Source organism: Panthera uncia, chromosome D4, assembly GCF_023721935.1.
Source record: "Panthera uncia isolate 11264 chromosome D4, Puncia_PCG_1.0, whole genome shotgun sequence".
Lineage (NCBI taxonomy): Eukaryota > Metazoa > Chordata > Mammalia > Carnivora > Felidae > Panthera > Panthera uncia.
Window position 1 is genome coordinate 91,155,211 of NC_064807.1, and position 18,611 is coordinate 91,173,821.

At 62.2% G+C, this 18,611-nt stretch overlaps 3 protein-coding genes across 9 annotated transcripts in view; 2 read left to right on the forward strand and 1 right to left on the reverse strand.

Annotated features, from left to right (window-relative positions):
* FAM166A (family with sequence similarity 166 member A) overlaps positions 1-2,784 on the reverse strand; it is a 6,403-nt gene extending 3,619 nt beyond the window's left edge. For 2 of the 4 annotated variants that reach the window (XM_049632390.1, XM_049632381.1), the window contains exon 1: positions 731-848. In XM_049632390.1, coding sequence (XP_049488347.1) covers positions 731-786 — 56 coding nt within the window. In that variant the 5' untranslated portion in view covers positions 787-848. Of the gene's footprint in view, positions 1-730; positions 857-1,563; positions 1,641-2,522 lie in introns of those variants that run through there. The other 2 variants (XM_049632373.1, XM_049632363.1) reach the window with 2 other exon arrangements.
* STPG3 (sperm-tail PG-rich repeat containing 3) lies at positions 1,359-5,102 on the forward strand. Of its 4 annotated transcripts, none has more exons than XM_049632356.1 (6): positions 1,359-1,449; positions 2,223-2,355; positions 3,122-3,279; positions 3,397-3,531; positions 3,637-3,725; positions 4,339-5,102. In XM_049632356.1, exons 3-6 carry the CDS (start codon positions 3,177-3,179, stop codon positions 4,888-4,890), a joined length of 879 nt encoding a protein of 292 aa, XP_049488313.1. In that variant the 5' UTR covers positions 1,359-1,449; positions 2,223-2,355; positions 3,122-3,176; the 3' UTR covers positions 4,891-5,102. The 4 variants fall into 4 exon arrangements, with proteins under 4 accessions (XP_049488313.1, XP_049488310.1, XP_049488301.1 ...); XM_049632353.1 differs by lacking the exon at positions 1,359-1,449 and adding an exon at positions 1,643-2,005; XM_049632344.1 differs by lacking the exons at positions 1,359-1,449; positions 2,223-2,355 and adding an exon at positions 2,858-3,006 and having other exon boundaries at positions 4,339-4,639; positions 4,757-5,102.
* A 2,226-nt stretch (positions 5,103-7,328) lies between these two features.
* On the forward strand, positions 7,329-17,706 carry NELFB (negative elongation factor complex member B). The gene is made up of 13 exons (XM_049632426.1): positions 7,329-7,644; positions 7,989-8,152; positions 8,373-8,472; positions 8,895-9,125; positions 11,227-11,412; positions 12,045-12,157; positions 12,709-12,811; positions 13,031-13,126; positions 13,351-13,493; positions 13,606-13,712; positions 16,231-16,372; positions 16,535-16,643; positions 16,732-17,706. Exons 1-13 carry the CDS (start codon positions 7,543-7,545, stop codon positions 16,876-16,878), a joined length of 1,743 nt encoding a protein of 580 aa, XP_049488383.1. The 5' UTR covers positions 7,329-7,542; the 3' UTR covers positions 16,879-17,706.
* Positions 17,707-18,611: the final 905 nt, after the last annotated feature.

Consider the following 18,611-nt stretch of genomic DNA (forward strand, 5'->3'; position numbering starts at 1 on the left):
TTCCTTTCCTTTCCTTTCCTTTTCTTTCTCTTCTTCTTTTTAATGTTTGTTTATTTTTGAGACAGCACAAGCAGGGGAGGGGCAGAGAGAGGGGGACAGAGGATCCGAAGTGGGCTCTTTGCTGACAGCAGAGAGCCCAATGTGGGGCTTGAACTCACTCAACTGATTGAGCCACCCAGGTGTCCCAGACTTTTTTCTTTCCCGTGGATGTGTGTGTGTGCGTGTGTGTGCGTGTGTGTGCGTGTGTGTGCGTGTGTGTGTGTGTGTGTGTGCGTGTGTGTAGGTGTGCACATATATTCCAGAGAGGGCTTACTTTTACTTTAGTTTTTACCTTGGGGGTACCGAGTAAGGCAGCCTGACAGCCTGGCCGGTCAGTTTACTCCGGATGCTTATGTCTTTCTAACATGCAGCATTCTATGGAGTGAGGGTCCGGAGTTTGTTTGGCCAGCCTCTGCCACCTGCTGGGCCGTGCCCAGTTTTCTGCTCTTAACAGACCTGTTGGCCATCTGCTAGGGCTCTCAGCACAGTGCTAGAGGGGAGGGGAGGCCTGCGCCCCTGGCAGCCCCGCCCTACCACTCCTGCCCCAGGCCTCTCCGGGGCCCTCGGGCTTCGTCCCCACTCCCTGGAGACCAGCTTCTGTGCCGTCTTCACAGGTGGCCTTGAGCCCTTCCCCTGCTGCCCTCCCCCATCCTCTGCAGACCCCAGACTCCCCCGGGGCTCCAGCACTTACCCAGGGATATAGTGAGGTTCTGGCGTGAAGAGGTTGTGTTTCTGAGTAGCTGTCATCTTGCCTCAATAGCGCCTTTGATGGCTCCAGCCCCTTTCAGTGTCTGACTCCCTTCCCTGAGAGGAGTCCCTGTTGCCCGGAAACCATTGTGAAGAGGCCTGCCACTGTTGGGCCCTACCTGGGCCGGGCCCTTCCTTAACCCTGTGAGTGCTCCCATCTTACAGGCGGGACGCCTAGGCCCAGACAAGCAACAGGCTAAGGAGGTGTCACACTGAGGTTCCCTGGGCTCACAGAATTGGGACAGCTGTCTTGGGCCTGTCAGGAAGTGTGGGGCGGAACGAGGCCTGGACTCTTGCTGCCCCCAGGAGGCCAGCAGCCAGCTGAAAAGTAGCTTCCCCACCCAAGCCCACTCCTGAGACCAGAGGCTCTGGAAGCTTCACGGGCATCGTGGGAAGCCTCGTCCGGGGGTTTCTGAGCTTCAGAGCTGTTGCGACTCTGTCCTGGAGAGCCTTTCCCCTGGAACTGGGCACTGTCTTCCATTTTAAACAATTCCTGATGTGATTTTATTTTGTTGTATAGGAATGACTTTACAACTATAAAAACAAAGGAAGGTACCAACCAAAGAAGAAATCAGCAGATTCTAGTACCTGTTGAAAAAAAAATACTCAAAGGCAGACTACGAATTGGGAACAAAGATTGCAACGAGTGTTGTGGACAGACATGTACGAGTATAGAAACTTTATAAAACAAAGACAAGAAAAATTAGTGCAATGATAGAAAAATGCCCATGTAATGAACATGTTAAGACCCCAGAGTCTATACACAGAAGACTGAACCTGAAATAAACACTGCTGAGGTCTGATGTTGGAGGTCTTTGATGCTCATTGCCAGCAAGGTCCCAGGCACTGTCCAGACAGCACCTGGAATACATATCACATCCACACAAGACACTACGATCCTTGACGGGGCGCTTCCACTCGTAGGAATCTATCTACTCCAAGGAATGACTGACTGAGCTGAAGACATCTGTGCTGTGTCACCCGTCACAGTAACAGGTGTTACAGGGAGCAGTCAGAACTAACCCAAATGTTCAGTGCTTTGTTAATAAAGCTCCACCTACAGCCACTGTCAAGTATGCTCTCAGAGAACACTGTACAAGGGAAGGGCCCTGAGCACGGGTTGTGAGCCCCTCACCCTAAGGAAACACATGTTTCCTCAAGCAAGTCTCCGTTTGTCCGTGTGTCCCTCCATCCGGAGCACCTCTGGAGGCCAGGCAGGGTCAGTGCTGGATGGAAGGGATCAGGAGAGAAAGAGACTGGGTCTAGGTAGGGTGGGCCTGGAGGATAAGATGTTCCTCACTGGGCCCTGTCTGCACCGATTAGGTCAAGAACAGGGCTGGGGCTGACAGGCTGGTCAGTTGCAGAGGGCACAGCAAGGGCCATGGTGGCCAAGCAGGCTCGCACTCATTTGGGCTTATTGTTCCTTTGCATTTCAGCCTGAGCAGCCCCATTCATCTGTGACACCTGACAGCCTCTGTGCTCCTAAGCGGAAGACGGGCCCCCACATCTCCGTACTGCCTGGCACCCGCGTAGCCACCAGGCAGCTCCAGTCCCAAGACAGCCTCTACGGTCAGCATGTTCACCCAGGCCCACCTGCCATTACTTTTCTTTTTTGAGGCTGGGTTTCCAGTAGGAGCCCCTCCTCCTCCAGGGAGTTTCCCTGGATCCCTCCACCCTACCCCCCTACTGCCTCATTCTGGATGGCACTGCACAGCTGGGCATCCCATAGCACCCACCTCTCCTCATCCCTGTGCGGAGGCCTCGGTCCTCCCAGAAGCCCTGCTAAAGTGGACCCGGGCTCTCCAGGGGACCCCCCATTCTATGAGAGGAGAGGGTTGGGATAAGAAGGGAGAAGAGAGGAAATGAGGCCAAGCCAGGAGTCACTGGGGCCGACTAGGGGTCCTCCTGGCGAAGGCTGACACCAGGGTGACCCACCTGGCAGGCCAGGGGAGGGGCCCCTCAGAGGGGCCCCCTGGGGCAGTCCCTCCAGGGCTGGGCAGTGTTCCTTCTCCAGGGAGTCCCTGGCAATGGAGGCCGGGGGTGCCCATTGACTGGCCAGTGAGGTCACAGAGCTCTGAGGTGTCCCTGGGGAAGGGAGCAAGACACTTTGAGGATGAATTTTGACCAGAAGGCTGTGAAATTCCTGGCAAATTTTTACATCAATGGAGGCAAACACTGGACCCATGGCCCCCTGAGGCAGAAGACACTTGTGCCATACCAGTAACTTCCCAGGGGGAGCGGGGGGGGGGCGGGGGGGGGGGGGGGGGGGGGGGGGGCAGCCCAAATGCAGTGGCTGTTGGACTGGTTGGATGGTGCTTGTCTGTCTCCCTTATAGGCCCAAGGCCTGTGTGTTGTTGCTGGGCCCCCCACCAGGGGCCGCCTGGGAGGAGATGTGGACCCCTGGAGGGCAGGAGTTCCCACCTGGCCTCGGGATGCAAATGAGTCCCCCCCAGGAGCGTCCCCCTATCTGCACCCAGAACCTGAAGGAGCTGTGTGAGTAAGGGTCCTGGCTACCCCCTACCTCCGTCTGGTCTGGGGAGGCGGGCGGGGGGTGGGGGTGGGGGGGAGGCGCCTGTGGAGACTCTAGGCCCAGAGCTTGCTTCCTGCCAGTACTGGAGCGGCGCCCACCCATCGTGACCGACCTGCAGATCCCCGGCCCCACCAAGTACCAGGTGCCCGATGCTTCAATACGCGAGTGCTCCCCACATCCCCACTTCAGCATCGGCCGCAAGCACTCCACCCGCGGTGCGTGGCCCCTCCCTGCGCCCCTCCACACCGCTCGCCCCCTACCCTGGGAGTGGGGCTCCGGCTACTAGCCTTCCCTTCCCAACCACGCTGCCGCTACTGCAGAGGGCGGTGGCCGCAGGGCGTGGCAGACAGCGTGGTTCCAGAGCGAAAGCCCCTTCACACAGAAAGTCGACTTTAACCAAGAGCAAAAGGTGGAGGGCCGGCAGGACAGGTCCTGTGGGGCTGGCTGGAAGATGGGGGCCTGAGAGGGGCGGGGCCTGGGGGCGTGTCGGAGGAGGAGCCTGTGGGGGCGCGGAAGGGGGGGTCTGCGGGGGGCGGGGCTTCTGGGGCGGGGGCTGTGGGCGCGGGCCGGAGGAGGGGTCTGTGGGGCGGGATTGGCTGGTGGGGGCGAGGCCTGTGGAGAGCGGGCTGGAGGAGGGGCCTTTGGGGGCGGGGCTTGTAGGGCGGGCGGGAAGGGAGCCCGAGGGGGCGAGGCCTGTGGGGGCGGGTTGGAGGAGAGGCCTGCGGGGGCGGGGCCCGTGGGGGTGCGCGGAAGGGGTCTGGGAGGGGCGGGGCCTATGGGGCGGGGGCTGTGGGGGCGGGTTAGAGGAGGGGCCTGCGGGGCGGGAATGGGCTGGTGGGGGCGAGGCCTGTGGAGGGCGGGCTGGAGGAGGGGCCTTTGGGGGCGGGGCTTGTGGGGCGGGCGGGAAGGGGGCCCGAGGGGGCGAGGCCTGTGGGGGAGGGTTGGAGGAGAAGCCTGAGGGGGCGTGGATAGGGGACCTGTGGGAGGGCGGGAGGGGCCTGCAGCAGCCTCTTTCCCCTCAGTGGCCATCGCCCGCGGACTATCAACCACTCAACCGGCCTGCCTGCCCGGCCTTCAGCTTTGGGGGCCGCCGCCCCGCCTCCAAGACAGTTGAGGCCCGCTCCCGGCCGGGGCTGCTGCGGGCCGGGGGTGCGGGTTACCGTGCCCAGCCCCGGCTCCAGGCCCCTCCTCCGGCCCCGGGGGGCGAGAAGCGCCCAGGCCCCAACACCTACGACATCTCTCCTGGGTGCCGGCTGCAGAGCCACCGCCCGCCCGCCTTCTCCATGAGCCGTTCACCTGCGTTCGCCTCCTGGATCAGCTCCTGTAAGGAGGCTTCTGATGACAGAGGCCAGGCCCTGGGAGCAGGACGGGGGACTCAGCCTGTGGGGAGCTGGGAGCTGGCGCCGCAGCTTGGGTGGGGCTCCCGCCTTCTCTCCGCAGCCCACACTCCCGGCCCAGCTGCCTACCATGTGGAGGATTGCTATAACTCGCGCTTCCCCTCAGCACCTGGGGTGGTCATCCAGGGTGTGCGAAGACCCAAGCGCCATGACACAGGACCCTTCTGCACGCTGTAGCCCCTGCTGGGCTCAGCCGGCCGGCCGGTTATCCGCGGAACCCTGGTCTCCCCGGGGGGGCCCCAGCTTGGCCTTCTGACTCCATGGGCACCTCTGATGCCCCCTCCTGGCCGGCCAATCCCTCTGTGAGCTGCGGACAGCAAGGAGGGCCCAGCTGGAAGCCCTCACCTGCCCACCCCCTTGCCACACAGAGATGCTGTTGGTTCTTTCCAGCTCTGTTGTGTCTTTCGTGAGCTGTCCCACGGATGTGGCCTGCTGCTGACCTGCCACGTTTGGCTTTCCTCAGCCAGGGGTCTCCCTTTGCTTCCCCTTCAGTGCTCTCTTCTCTAGGGTGGGTGGGGTGCAGCCTGGGACTTCCTGGTGGGGGACGGGATGGGAGGGAGACCTGTGGGCAGTACAGGACACCCTCATCTAGCTGTGCTACCTGGCAGACTGGTGCAGCTGCCAGCCCACCCAAAGCCTGCCCAGCCACCAGGGAGGACCCAGGGGACCAGCTTGCCAGGGCCTGGCTCTACATCCTTCAGCTCCTGACCAAAGACCCTATGAACTCGCGTGGGGCTGTGCGGGCCACGCCACAGCCAACAGACTTCCTGGGCCTTCACTTGTTAGGGCCCTGCGCTTGCCCACGGCAGCAACCTGCCCTTCTACCCAGGGGTTGTCGCCAAGAGTGCCTCCCTCCAAGGGCCTCACTGCAGCCGGTGGTGACTGCACCAATTCCTCCAGGGATTCCCCCCTATGCCACCCAAGTCCTGGGCCAGAGCTTGACCCCTTCAAAAAGGCACTGCAACAGCTGCTCCTGTGGTGTGGACATCGCCCCATTCTGCAGGGGGGCCAAGGCCCAGGGGGTCTGAATGCAGCCCACCTGTGACCTCTTCTAGGGCTTGAGTGCCAGCACCCCTGGGAATCGGAGCAGTGGGACTGCAGATGGCCGTCCCAGGGCCCCGGGCTGACCAGCTCAGGCAGCAGGCAACAGAGACAGAGCTGTGAGAGTCCTGGTCTTGGGAACTTGGCTCAGGGGGCTCTGCTTGCTGCTGCGCCACTGGCAACCCCTAGTGCTCAAAGTCAGAAGTGGGACTAGCAGGAAGGATGGAGCAATCCCCTGTAGCTGGGCTGAGGAGGGAGGGCTTCCTGGAGGAAGCAGTAGAGGAATTAACTTTTAAAGATGATCAGGGGGCGCCTGGGTGGCTCAGTCGGTTGGGCGTCCGACTTCATCTCAGGTCATGATCCTGCGGGTTCATGGGTTCGAGCCCCACATTGGGCTCTGTGCTGACAACTCAGAGCCTGGAGCCTGTTTCAGATTCTGTGTCTCCCTCTCTCTGCCCCTACCCGGCTCACGCTCTGTCTCAAAAATAAACATTAAAAAGAAAAATCAAGAGTTTGCTGGGCAATGTGAGGGAATTTCTAGCAGGATAAACCTCAGAAGCCAACGCACACAAAAAGGGAGAGGGTGTGATGTTTGGCGTGGCCAAGCTTGGGAGGATACAGGGCTGTTCGGATGAACGGAGGTGAACTGGTGAGGTGAGAGCCTGCAGAGGGCTGACTGCTGGGTCCAGGGGCTTGCACACTTAGCAAGGAGGAGCCGAGGGAGGGTGCAGACCAGGCAGTGGCCACTGACTTCGTGTGAGCTTCTTGCGCTGCAAGGGACAAGGGACACCATGACAGCTGAAACTTGAATTCGCAGTCAGGATGGACACCTCAGCCTGAGGGCCCACCACCTTGGGTGAACTTGGGGTTAGATGCTCATGGTGATGAGTATAGCCATCCTTGGTCATGATACCACTTTGCCCCCAGGTCTCTTCCTAGGTCTCTGTTAGGCACCTCTGGAGGCACACTTAGATTTGAGTCGCATTTGCAACAACCCTGTGCTGTGAACTTCATCCCTGTCCGGGTTTGACAAGGAGGGAGCCAAGTTCCAGGGAGAGAGAGGGTCGAGCACCTGGTGAGGCCCAGGGGCAGGGAGCTTCCAGGGCCGAATGCTCCTTTCCTTGAAGCAAAACTATTTCCACAGTCAAAAGGCTGCTGTGAGGTCAACAGCAGGATTGTTCATGGTTATAAACATAAAATATACTTGGTTAAAATGTCAGTGCTCAAATTCATAAAGCAGGCCAACCCCGCCGGCAGCACCCCTTCTCCGGTGTCCAGCCCCCTTCCCCGGTTCCCCCACCCTCAAGTGCCCCGCAGCACCCCGCTGTGCCCCCAGAGGAGGATGAGGTCAGACGCAGCACACGCCTCGAGGTCCGGCCGCAAAAGAGCGGCGGGCTGGTGCCTCGGGGTTGGGGTGGGGCTCAGGTGGGCGGGATTCCCGTCGACAGCCCGCGCCGCGCCGGAGCACAGCTTCAGCTCACGTCCTCTGAGCTTGGAGCCGGGCGCGACGCCGCTCCCAGGAACCTCTGCGTGGCGGTCGCAGTGTTTCCCGGGGACCGGTCGGTCGGCGGACCCGGCCTCGCAGGGCGGAAGTGGGCGGCTGCGGTGCCCGCGGAGCCGCGCTGCGGGCGGGACCTGGCCGAGCTGGAGGGCGCCGGGGAGCGGAGCTCGGGCGGTCCCCGAGGCCCGAGCGAGCGGACTTCGGGGGGACCTGCGGCGACCGCGCCGGCGCCAGGGGAGCGCGGCGGGGATGGGGCGCCGAGCCGGGCGGGCGCCGGGGCCTCGGCCATGTTCGCGGGGCTGCAGGACCTGGGCGTGGCCAACGGCGAAGACCTGAAGGAGACGCTGACCAACTGCACGGAGCCGCTCAAGGCCATCGAGCAGTTCCAGGTGGGCCCCGGTGGGGAGGCCGGCGATCTGGGCGTGAGTCCTGCCGGAGGCGCGGGGGAAGTGGGCAGATGTCCGTTCCGCGGATGGAGGAAGCGGGTGCCCTGAGCTGGTTCCCCGCTGATGGACATCTGGTTGGGTACCGGGGTTTGCCGTTATGTATATATATATACCCTGGTTTGCAACCAGGGCTGCTGGGAGGCATCCTTGCCTTCTTAGGTACTCAAGGCATCCGGGGTGCTGGCCAGGTGTAGCAGCGACCGAAGTTTCTGTTGTCGCCTCCCCATGAGCCCAGCCCAATAAGTAAAATCGACCCCCCCCCCCCCCCCCGGCCTCTGTTTCCTCAGACAGAGAATGGCGTGCTGCTGCCCTCCCTGCAGTCGGCCTTGCCTTTCTTGGACCTGCATGGGACACCTCGGCTGGAGTTCCACCAGTCGGTGTTTGACGAGCTTCGGGACAAGCTGCTGGAGCGGGTGTCCGCCATTGCCTCAGAGGGGAAGGCTGAGGAAAGGTAGGTGGGCAGGTGACATGTGCAGGCCCCTTCCCAGCCTTGGAACGGACTCAGCAGCACTTAGCGTCCCCTTGGCTACACACCCCCGCTCGAAAAGGGGGCCTTTACTCGAGTGCCCCGCCCGTGGAAACCTATACCCTCATCTGTCATCTGTCTGGGGACAGACAGCTGCTTCAGACTAGGTCCTGTGCTGCTCCTTTAGTCACACGAGCCTTTCCAGGTATAAGAAACTGGAAGATCTTCTAGAAAAGAGCTTTTCTCTGGTGAAGATGCCGTCCCTGCAGCCAGTGGTGATGTGTGTCATGAAACATTTGCCCAAGGTAAAAACCGTGGGTCCACATGCTCAGGGCGCTCTCTGCACGAGCCCTTACTTGGGGACATCGCGCATGTGCTTCGTCAAGCTGGCACCTTAGCTCTGGGGGGGGTCTCCTGAGCTGCCTGCCCAAACCCCGAGCAGCCCTGGGGCATGTTCTCTGTGCTGGCTTTTCCCTGACAAGCCACACGGAGACTGATGCCTGGTGTGTGAATAGGGTTGTGGGACCCATGGCGACTCGGCAAGAACTGTCTGTGTTCAGCTTGGCTGCTTACATCTGCTGGGGCCTGGGGTCCAGTCACAGGCATCCCTGTTGGTGGGTCTGGGTTGAGGTGGTTTCTGCTGGGGGAGCTGAGGCCTCCTGACCCGTCTTGAGGGAGATCCCTGGGGCACAGGTGCGGCTCACAGGTGGCCGATACGGTCCTGTAGGTTCCGGAGAAGAAGCTGAAGCTGGTGATGGCCGACAAGGAGCTGTACCGGGCCTGTGCTGTGGAGGTGAAGCGGCAGATCTGGCAGGACAACCAGGCACTGTTTGGCGACGAAGTTTCTCCGCTCCTGAAGCAGTACATCCTAGAGAAGGAGAGTGCGCTTTTCAGCACCGAGCTCTCCGTCCTGCACAACTTCTTCAGCCCTTCCCCAAAGACGAGGCGCCAGGGCGAGGTGGGGCACGGGGCCCCCTGACCACCCTCTTTCCCACCCCCGTGCACATTTCAGTCGTTGTGCCCCTGGGAGGGGTGGGCTTGTACGTGTGGTTGGGGGTCTTTGTGATGTGGTGCCTAACGTGGACCTCTCTGGTTTTATGTCCTTGGTGCTCTGTGAGTCGGCAGGCCTTTCTGGTTAAGTTCATTGTGTCGTCCTTTGGCTCTGGGAAATTTTCTTTTTTTTTAAAGATTTTATTTTTAATAATTTTTATTTATTTATGTATTTTTTTTTTTGAGAGGGAGAGAGAGCACGAGTGGGGGAGGGCCGGAGAGAGAGGGAGACACAGAATGTGAAGCCGAAGCAGGTTCCAGGCTCTGAGCTGTCAGCATAGAGCCGGATACGGCACTCGAACCCACAAACCGTGTGATAATGACCTGAGTCAAAGTTGGACACTTAAGCAACTGAGCCACCCAGGCACCCCTAAGGATTTTATTTTTCAGTTATCCCTGCACCTAACGTGGGGCTCGAACACACAACTCTAAGATCAAGAGTCCCGTGCTCTTCCACCTGAGCCAGCCAGGCGCCCGTCTTTTCTTTCTACGTCGGATCCGTTCCTCACTCCGACAAGCGAATGTTTCTTGAGTTCTGATTTCCTGCCATAAGTGCCTGCACCCTTCGGTGACTCTGGGGGTCAGGCTGTTTGCTGGGGGCACTTGCAGTTTGTAAGGGAGCAGATGCTCCGCAGTAAATGTCACATGCTGGGCACCCAGAGGAGTGGAGGGTCGAGGCATGAGGTCACAGAGCAAGGCAAGGCAGAGCCGGGCAGCTTGGGTTCTGGGGGTGAGGGAGAGGAGCCAGGCTGGGGTGTGAGCACAGGCTCTGAAGGGGAGCAGGCTGGCCGTGTGGGAAGATAAGGCTGATGTGACTGGAACCAAGAGCAAGCAGGTGAGTGTGTGTGCGGCGGGGGGCGGTGAGCTCGGGAGGGCCGGAGGCCACCGTGGACACTTTGGCTTTTCCCAGTGAGTTGGGGGGCCACTGCAATTGCCTGACGTGCTCCGGCACGATGGCTTAACGGTGGAGGCCACCAGGTCCAGGTCGAGTGGTGCGGGGCCGTCTTGCTGGTTCCTTGTTCAGCTTTCTCGCCTGGGGTTGTGTGTTTGGTTGAAGTGGGATCTGACCTAATGCTTTCTCCCCAAACCTGGCCGGTGGTTGTGGTGATACTTCCTGCCTGTGGTCTCTTGCTGCTCTTGTCGGCCTGGGTCCTTCCCACCTGTGCGTCCTTCACCACTGCGGGGGCAGGGGTTGTAGCAGGTGTGTGTGGCGCCCACGGTCCTCAGGGTGTGGGTCGGCCACTAGGGCCACAGCTCCGTGCCCAGCGGCCTGCGCCTTGCCTCCCGTTCGCGGCGAGGTGGGCCTGGGCTGTGGTTAAGGCAGGCACGTGTCCGCTCTCGTCCACACCGGAGCTGCCCGCGTGCTGAGATGTGGGTTGTGCTCCGGGTCCGCTCTGTGCGTCAGGGTCCCTGAGGCCTGCTGAAGAGGCCTTGCTGGGGGCCCTCGAGGTTGCCTGGCGGGCGCTCACTGCTTCTGTCCCTGCTCCCCCCCTGCACGCACTGTGTACAGCCTGGTGGCTTTTGGGGCGCTGTGGCGTCTCTTACCCCAGCTCGTCCTGTCTGCTTCCCACCATCAGAGCAAGAGGCCTGGCTCCTGCTCACGGTCGCGCGGTGAGCCGTGCTCCCTCCCGCTGGTGGAGGCTGCCGGAGACTTCCACGCGGGGTGTGGGCTGCAGAGACGGGTGGTCCCTGCCGAGGAAGGGGTACAGGTGCTCGACATGGGAGAACGCAGGGAGCAAGGCAGCCCTGGCGGGGCTACAGTGGCCAGCGTCTCTCACCGGTGCCCCAGTCTCCTGTGCCAGCTGATGGGCAGCCCTGGAGGCTGGGGTCCTAGGCCGATGGCCTCTCGGGGTCTGTGGGATCCAGGGTTGCCACCATCTGACACAGAGCTGGCGTCTTGTGACAGAGGAGACTCTGGGTACCGCCCGCACAGGAAGGAGTAGGGTCGGGCTGGGGCGGTCCTGCCCCCGTGGCTGTCGTGACCCCGAGGCGCGGGTCTCCTCCCCCAGGTGGTGCAGAAGCTGACGCAGATGGTGGGGAAGAATGTGAAGCTGTACGACATGGTGCTGCAGTTCCTGCGGACCCTCTTCCTGCGGACCCGGAACGTGCACTACTGCACGCTGCGGGCCGAGCTGCTCATGTCCCTGCACGAGCTGGACGTCGGGGACATCTGCTCCGTGGACCCCTGCCATAAGGTGGTGTCCCACCCGCCCCGCCCCCTTCCCTCCGGCTCCTCCCCTTCCCTCCGGCTCCTCCCATTCAGGGCTCTGGCCGCCCACCCGGCCACGAGCCGTGTGCCAGCCCCCACACCCCCTCTGCTGCCCAGGCTTAGGGGCACCTGAGTCAGAGCCACTGGCCCCGCGTCTGCCGTATTCGCCTGCTGTTTATTCCCCTGCTGTAGCCTTTTCTGGTCTTTCCTGGGCCGCTGTCCCTCCCCTGCTCCAGAGCCCTCAGGGGCCACTTGTGTGCTCCAGGGATGGGGCTTTCTGTGCCGCTGTTGTCTCCCGCACGGATGCTGTGCAGCCCCAGACAGCGTTAGGTCCGGGGGGGCTGCGCGGCATCAGGGTCCCGCAGTGGGGGCTGCCAGGGAGACCCCCTTGAGAACAGAGCACAAATACCGCCTGCTCCGAGCACCACCTGGCCTGCTGGGGATGTGGGACCTCAGGCCCATGTGCCTTTGCGCCGTACCGGGCCCGGACCACGTGAGGCTGCGGGTCCTGTTGCCGACGTGAGGCTCGGGGTGGTGGCTGCAGCTGAGCGGTGACCACGGGAGCCGTCTGGAGGCCGCGGTCTCTGACCGTGTCCTGGCTGTGCTTCCTCCCCACAGTTTACTTGGTGCCTGGATGCCTGCATTCGTGAGCGGTTTGTGGACAGCAAGAGAGCCCGAGAGCTGCAGGGGTTTCTTGACGGCGTGAAGAAGGGGCAGGAGCAAGTCCTAGGGTAAGGGTCAGCCTTGTGCCGGTGCCCCCAGCCCCCAGGGTCCTGTCCACAGGTGTCCGGATGAGCAGGCTGTGTCTGCAGTTGCTTCCAGTGTGGTTTAGAGCTGCCTTGGCGCTCGTGCACACGGCTGAGACCTTGCTGCTGGGGCCGAGGCTATCAGAGTTTCGGTGAGCCGGGGCCTGACTGCGTCCGGGGTGGGTGGTCAGCGCCGTCCCAGGGCCGCTGCGCTGGCGGGACCGGCTCTGTCGAGCTCTCTTTTGCAGCTCTTTCTCTCTGCGACCATCTCTGTGGGGCCCTCGTGAGCTTACGGCATCGGGGGCAGGTCCTCAGAACCAAAACGGGGGCTTAATTTTTTAAAAAACTTTTAAAGCCCTTCAGTATTTTGAGCAAGTTAAGGATAAGTTGCAAACATCAAGTTTTTGGGCCGAAGAAGCACAGGGCAGGCGGGTGGGTGGGCTTGCTCTGTGTGGAGGGCCCTTCCCCCCAGGACAGTGGCCAGGGCAGCCCGCCCGTGGCCGCGCCGTGTCGACGCAGTGTGCTCATCCTCACAGGGACCTGTCCATGATCCTGTGTGACCCCTTTGCCATCAACACCCTGTCGCTGAGCACCGTCAGGCACCTGCAGGAGCTGGTCGGCCAGGAGACCCTGCCTAGGGTGAGCGCGGCGGCTGGCTGCACGCTGCCTTCTGGGTGGGTGTGTGGCCAGGCCCGTGCCGGCCGAATGACAGCACTCCCGATGGGCGGTGGGTGCCGTGGGGGCTACGGGGGAAGCTGAGGGGTTTGGCCGTGGCACAAGGGCCCTGCCAGGCAACGAGTGATTTCAGTGGAGGGGAGCCTTGGGTGAGCACGTGCTGAGGCCTTCGTTTTCCCACAGGACAGTCCCGATCTTCTGCTGCTGCTCAGGCTGCTGGCGCTGGGCCAGGGGGCATGGGACATGATTGACAGCCAGGTCTTCAAGGAGCCCAAGATGGTAACGGGACGTGGGTGGGATGGTTTCCACCGCTTCCTCAAGAGGGTCTGTGGGGCCTCGGGAGATCAGCAGGGCGGGGTCTCGGGAGGTGGGAAGGAGGGACAGGCCCTCAGGCTGGCTGATGTCAGAAAAAGGTGGATGCGAGGGAGGCGGGCGAGGGGCGGGGTCCCTGCAGGACAAAGGTGGGGCTGTGCCCGACCGCTCCTGGGTCTTCTCTGGCCTAGGAGGTGGAGCTCATCACCAGGTTCCTGCCCATGCTCATGTCCTTCGTGGTCGACGACCACACCTTCAACGTGGACCAGAAGCTGCCGGCTGAGGAGAAAGCCCCGGTTATGTACCCGAACACGCTCCCGGAGAGTTTCACCAAGTATGGGCCCCGTGGGCACGGGTGGGCGTGCCGCGCCCCCGCCCCCCAGCTCCCCACGGAGGCTGTGCGGAGGGCGTTGCCCAGGGGTGACCTGTCCTCGCCGGGCGCGCAGGTTCCTGCAGGAGCACCGCATGGCCTGCGAGGTGGGGCTGTACTACGTGCTGCACATCACCAAGCAGAGGAACAAGAACGCGCTCCTGCGCCTGCTGCCGGGGCTGGGTGAGTGCGGGCAGGCGGCCGTGCCGGGCCCCGGGCTCCTGCCCTGTCCCAGCACTGAGGGGCTGGCTCGGCGCGCTTCTCCGTCTTTGTCTTCTGCAGGTGGTTCTGGTGCAGGGGTGGGGGCAGCTCAGCTTGGGAGTTTCACGGACAGCCTTCGCCATTGTCACCGTTTGCGAAAGCATCTTTTTGGCTGTGGTGGAGAAGCTACCGTGATTTGCTCCTAACTGGCGAGGGAGGTGGAGCCCCTCAAGGCCTCAGACGATTGAGAGAGCTCACCCCCGACGGTCTCTGGCTATGTGGGGCCAGGGGGCCGGTTGCTTCATGGTGGGGCCTGAGTGGACCCCTTCAATAGTAAGCTGCAGGTGGAGGCAAGGAGAAGGGTGTTGGGGAGCACCTGGCCTTCCCACGCTTGCCCAGACCCAGGGGCCTCTGCTGGCTCGGCTCATGTCTGGGGTGTTGAGGCTGCTTCATAAGGATCCTGCACGTTCCCGGCCAAGTGCATTTCTGGGTCACTGACACGTCTGAGGGTGGTGCCCGTGTTACATTTCCCGTGTTTTCTTTAGGAAGGAAGCTATTTGTGCATCTCACTTCGTATCTAGTTTCCATGTACGCGAACGGCACGAACTTATTTTCTTCTCGCTCTGGAGGCCGGAAGGGTGAAGCGAGTGTCCCGGGGCTACAGACAAGGTGTGGGCGAGGCTGGCTCCTTCCGGAGGCTCTGGGGAGGATCTGTCTCCTGGTCTCCTCCAACTTCTAGGAGCCGCCTGCATCCCGGCTCCTGACTTTGTCTCGCGGTTCACCCTTCCAGCTCCTCCCGCCCGCATATCCCTCTGAGTCTGGCCCCCTGCCTCCTGCCTCCCTGTGATGCTGTCGGGCCCACCTGGGTCACGCGGTGTCGTCTCCTGTCGTAGGGCTTCTTTCCACGTGAGGTAGCATGTCCACATGTAGACGTGTCACAGGGCCACAGGGGCTGGAGCCTGGAGACTTCCAAGGGTGCCGTTTGGGTTTGTCTAATCGTTCCAGTTCATTTCAGTGCCTTTGTTTCCTTCTCGTGTCTAACGGTGTCAGCCAGAAGCGGGGTGTCCTGCCTGCGTCGGGAGCATCCGGTGAGGGAGCGCGCCTCCCTCCCTGCCTCCCACACTGCGCCGGTGTCTCCCAGCCACGCGCTGCTGCCCAGGGCGCTGGGCCTCAGATCTTTCCTTGTGCTCAGGATGGGTACGCTGTCCTCTTCTGTCATTGCCGGGTGCTAGTAAGATCAGATGTCAGTTTTAAAAATTCCTTTCTGTTTATTTTTTAGCTTTTTATCGTGGGGGTTTTTGATGACGTTACAAGCAAAGAGCGCAGCGTGGTGAAGCCCAGTGCCTCTCACCTGCTGCATGGGGGTCCGTGTGCGCCGCTCGTCCCCCGGATGATGGTCTGGACATAAACCCACGGAGGACTTGACGGGTGTCTCTACAAAAGAATGGTGCTGTGGTCGCATCTGGGTCCAGGGCCCGACAGTGGCCACGGATCTCTCGTTGTCACGTGACATTTGATGTGGGTGGTTAGTTCAAGTCAGGGCTCCAACTAGCGTCTCCCCTCCACCCTCGTGTCCCCTTGCTGCCTTTCGTGTTTCTCCTTGTCTGGAGGGTTCTGTGGGAAGGGTTGGAACCAGGGCATTTGTTTCCCATTAGGGACTTTGCTGGCGGTGTTCCCTGGGGTGGCGACCGTGCCCTTGCCTGAGTGTCCTGTAAAGTGCCCCCGGCTGTGAGGTCAGTGGGGGCTCTGGTCACATGTGGTGGGAGCACAGCCCGGCTGCATCTGATGGTGCCTGGGCCTCCCCGTGGCATTCAGTGGCGCCTGGGGCTCAGATAGTGCCATGGTCACAGCTCCCTGTCAGCACTTCTCTAGTGGCTGCTGTGGCACTTGTGTCCCCATGTGTCCCCCCCCCGCCCCGTGACCTGCTGCCCTCCAGCTGGGTCGTCGGCCTTGTTTGCTGTGCACTCTGTCTCTGGTCATCGGTGAGATACGTTGGTAGTTAACCTTTGCTGATTATTTTAGGTTGTTTTGGTTTTGTTTTTGTTTTTGTTTTTTTTATTATTTTAGTTTTTGGAGTCTGTGGCTTCAAAAAATGAAAATCTTTCCTTCTGTTGTCTTTCTTGAACCACGTAGCTCGCAGTCTGGTAGAACTCGGGGGCCGGTACCGTGGCTCTTTCCTGTTTCTTTTCTAGTTCCAGTCTGTTCAGTTTCTCCCTCTTCTCGAGTCCACTTAGTCCAAAGTCCCTTGGCCATGGGGCAGAACCACGGGCAGCAGGCTCCCGTGCCCTCCCCACCCGGACCCTCACCCCCACAGCCCTGCTTCTCTGCCTCCGTGGGGGCGCCTGGCCGCCCCTGCCTCCTCGTCGTGCAGGCCCCGGTTCTGGCTGCAGGAAAACCGGGCACCCCGTCCTCAGGGGGCGCTGCTGCTCCGCGGCCTCCCCGTTCGCCCATCCAGGGGCGGGGGCGGCGGGCTGAGCGGGGCTGACGCCTGTGTTTGCAGTGGAGACCTTTGGCGACCTGGCGTTTGGGGACATCTTCCTGCACCTGCTCATGGGGAACTTGGCGCTGCTGGCCGACGAGTTTGCCCTGGAGGACTTCTGCAGGAGCCTCTTCGATGGCTTCCTCCTCACGGCCTCGCCCAGGTGCCCCCCCCCCCCCCCCCCCCCCCCCCCCCCCCCCCCCGCCCCCGGGGCCCCCGGGGGGCCGGGGGGGGGGGGGGGGGGCCCGGGGGGGGGGGGGGGGGTCAGGGGGAGGGGTCGGTTCTGGGCTCCGCCCACCCGCCGCCCTGCTGTGGCCTCTTCCAGGAAGGAGAACGTGCAGCGCCACGTGCTGCGGCTCCTCATCCACCTGCACCACCGGGTGGCCCCGTCCAGGCTGGACGCCCTGCGGAAGGCGCTGGAGCCCACGGGCCAGGTGGGTGCCCTGCCCGCGGCCTATGCCGCCCGCCCCGCCCCCGGGGGGGGGAGGGGCTGCCCCGAACCACGCACTTTCCCCCCTGCAGAGCGGAGAGGCAGTGAAGGAACTTTACTCTCAGCTCGGTGAGCGGCTAGAGCAGCTGGAGCATCGGAAGCCCAGCCCGGCCCAGGCCGCGGAGACTCCGGCCCTGGAGTTGCCCCTCCCCGCCGTGTCCACTCCGGCTGGGCTCTGAGCCTTCACCTGGGGCTGCTTGGGACTGGGCAGGGCCCCCGGTGGGGCCGTGGCCGTGGCCGGCCAGGAGGAGCTCCCCTGCCATTGCAAGCTCGGGACCCCGTCTCTCCTGGGGGCGGGCAGGCCGCTAGGGGGGCGGGGGCTGGGGCTGGCCAAGCGGAGCACCCCCCACCCTGGGACCTCCTGCGCGTGGGGCCCCCTTCTGCGCCTCCGCCTCCCCACGAACTGGGTCCTGGGAGGTGTGTGTTGTCCACGGGAACGGGATCGTGTTTTCGCTCCTCGTGGGTCCCCGTCTGGTTCTGTGGAGCACGGCTCTGGGTCTGCTCTGCCCCTCCTGGCCGCTTGAACTCATTCCAGGCGGTGGAAGCTTCTGTCTGGTTGCTGCCTCGTGTTGTGGGAGGGGAGGCAGATTGGCAGTAGTTGGAATTAGGAAAAAGCCACCTGTTTTCCATGGGGCGAGGGTGGGAGGGGGACAGATGCGGAGCCAAGGGGAAGGGGCGGGCCCAGCCTGTTGGCACAGACGGGCAGAATCATGCAGTGTGCGGAGTCCGGTCATCTGCAGAACAAACCTGGCTTCCGAGGAGCATCTGAGTGTTTCACCCGGGACCGGCTGGCTGACCGAGAGCCCCACAGGCAGGAAGTTGCTCCCCCACTGGCCAGCAGCGCCCATGTAGCAGGTGTGGCTGAGGAAAGCCCAGGCCACAGACTGGCTGCCCCAGTTTACCCTTGGAGGGGTGTGCTCCCTCTTAGTCGCACCCGCACTTGGCCAAGTGAGGGACTGTTGCACAGTGAGACTTTGACTTATGTAAATAAAAGGTGTTTGGGTAAATCCAGTGGGTGCACTGTTTATGGGCACGCCTGAGGGGTGGACGTAGTATAAGTAGGCAGGTATCTTCTTAAGGACGTTTCTGCTTTGGGGGCCACGGTCTGGATGCTTGGCCCTGCCCCTGGGAGCAGGGGGGAGACGTCTGTGGGTGCACGTGCTGAGGGGTAGTCCCTTTCCATTTTTTCCTTAGGAAGCAGAGATTCAGGCAGGACCCCAACCCCACCCCCCTATGCTGGGATCGTGGGGTGTGGGGAGGGCCTGGACAGTGTCCTCCCCCTCCCCCCCACTGGCCCCAGGAAGGCCGAGAGTACTGCCAGGCCACGTGGTGGGTAGGGGGCCCAAGGCCGCACGCACCTGCCCCTGCACAGAGGAGGGCAGCCAGTCCTGGGAGCCAGGCCCCAGGGCTGGATGGGAGGATGTAGAGAAGCAGTGGCCCTGCCCGAGGGCACCAGACTGAAGGGCCGGCGGGAACATGCATCACCAGAGGCCTGGGAATCCCATATTCTGGAGACAGTGGGAACTCTCCAGCCCGTGACCAACACTTCCCTGATGCACGACGTGCCTGGTGCCACTGTGAGGCGAAGAAGAGTTAGGAGAGGGGACAGAGGCAGTGTGTGGGCAAAGGGAGGCTAAGGGGGTGAGGTCGAGGGACCACAGGCAGGACGGCCGAAGGGCTCGGGAACTGAGGGAGGCAGCACCAGACTAGCCGGACTGCTTGATGGGCCCAGTCTTAGGGAGGGCTGCAGACGGGTCTGGGCCCAGGAGAGGTGCTTCTGGGCCTAGAAGGGCCCAGCTCCGTCAGAATGAGAAGAGCAGAAGGTCATTCAGGAAGGCCGACTGTGCAGAGATGGGACTAGGGCGGGGGGCAGGGCCACACAAGCCCCCACCTGCCACTTCTTTGCCTAAGT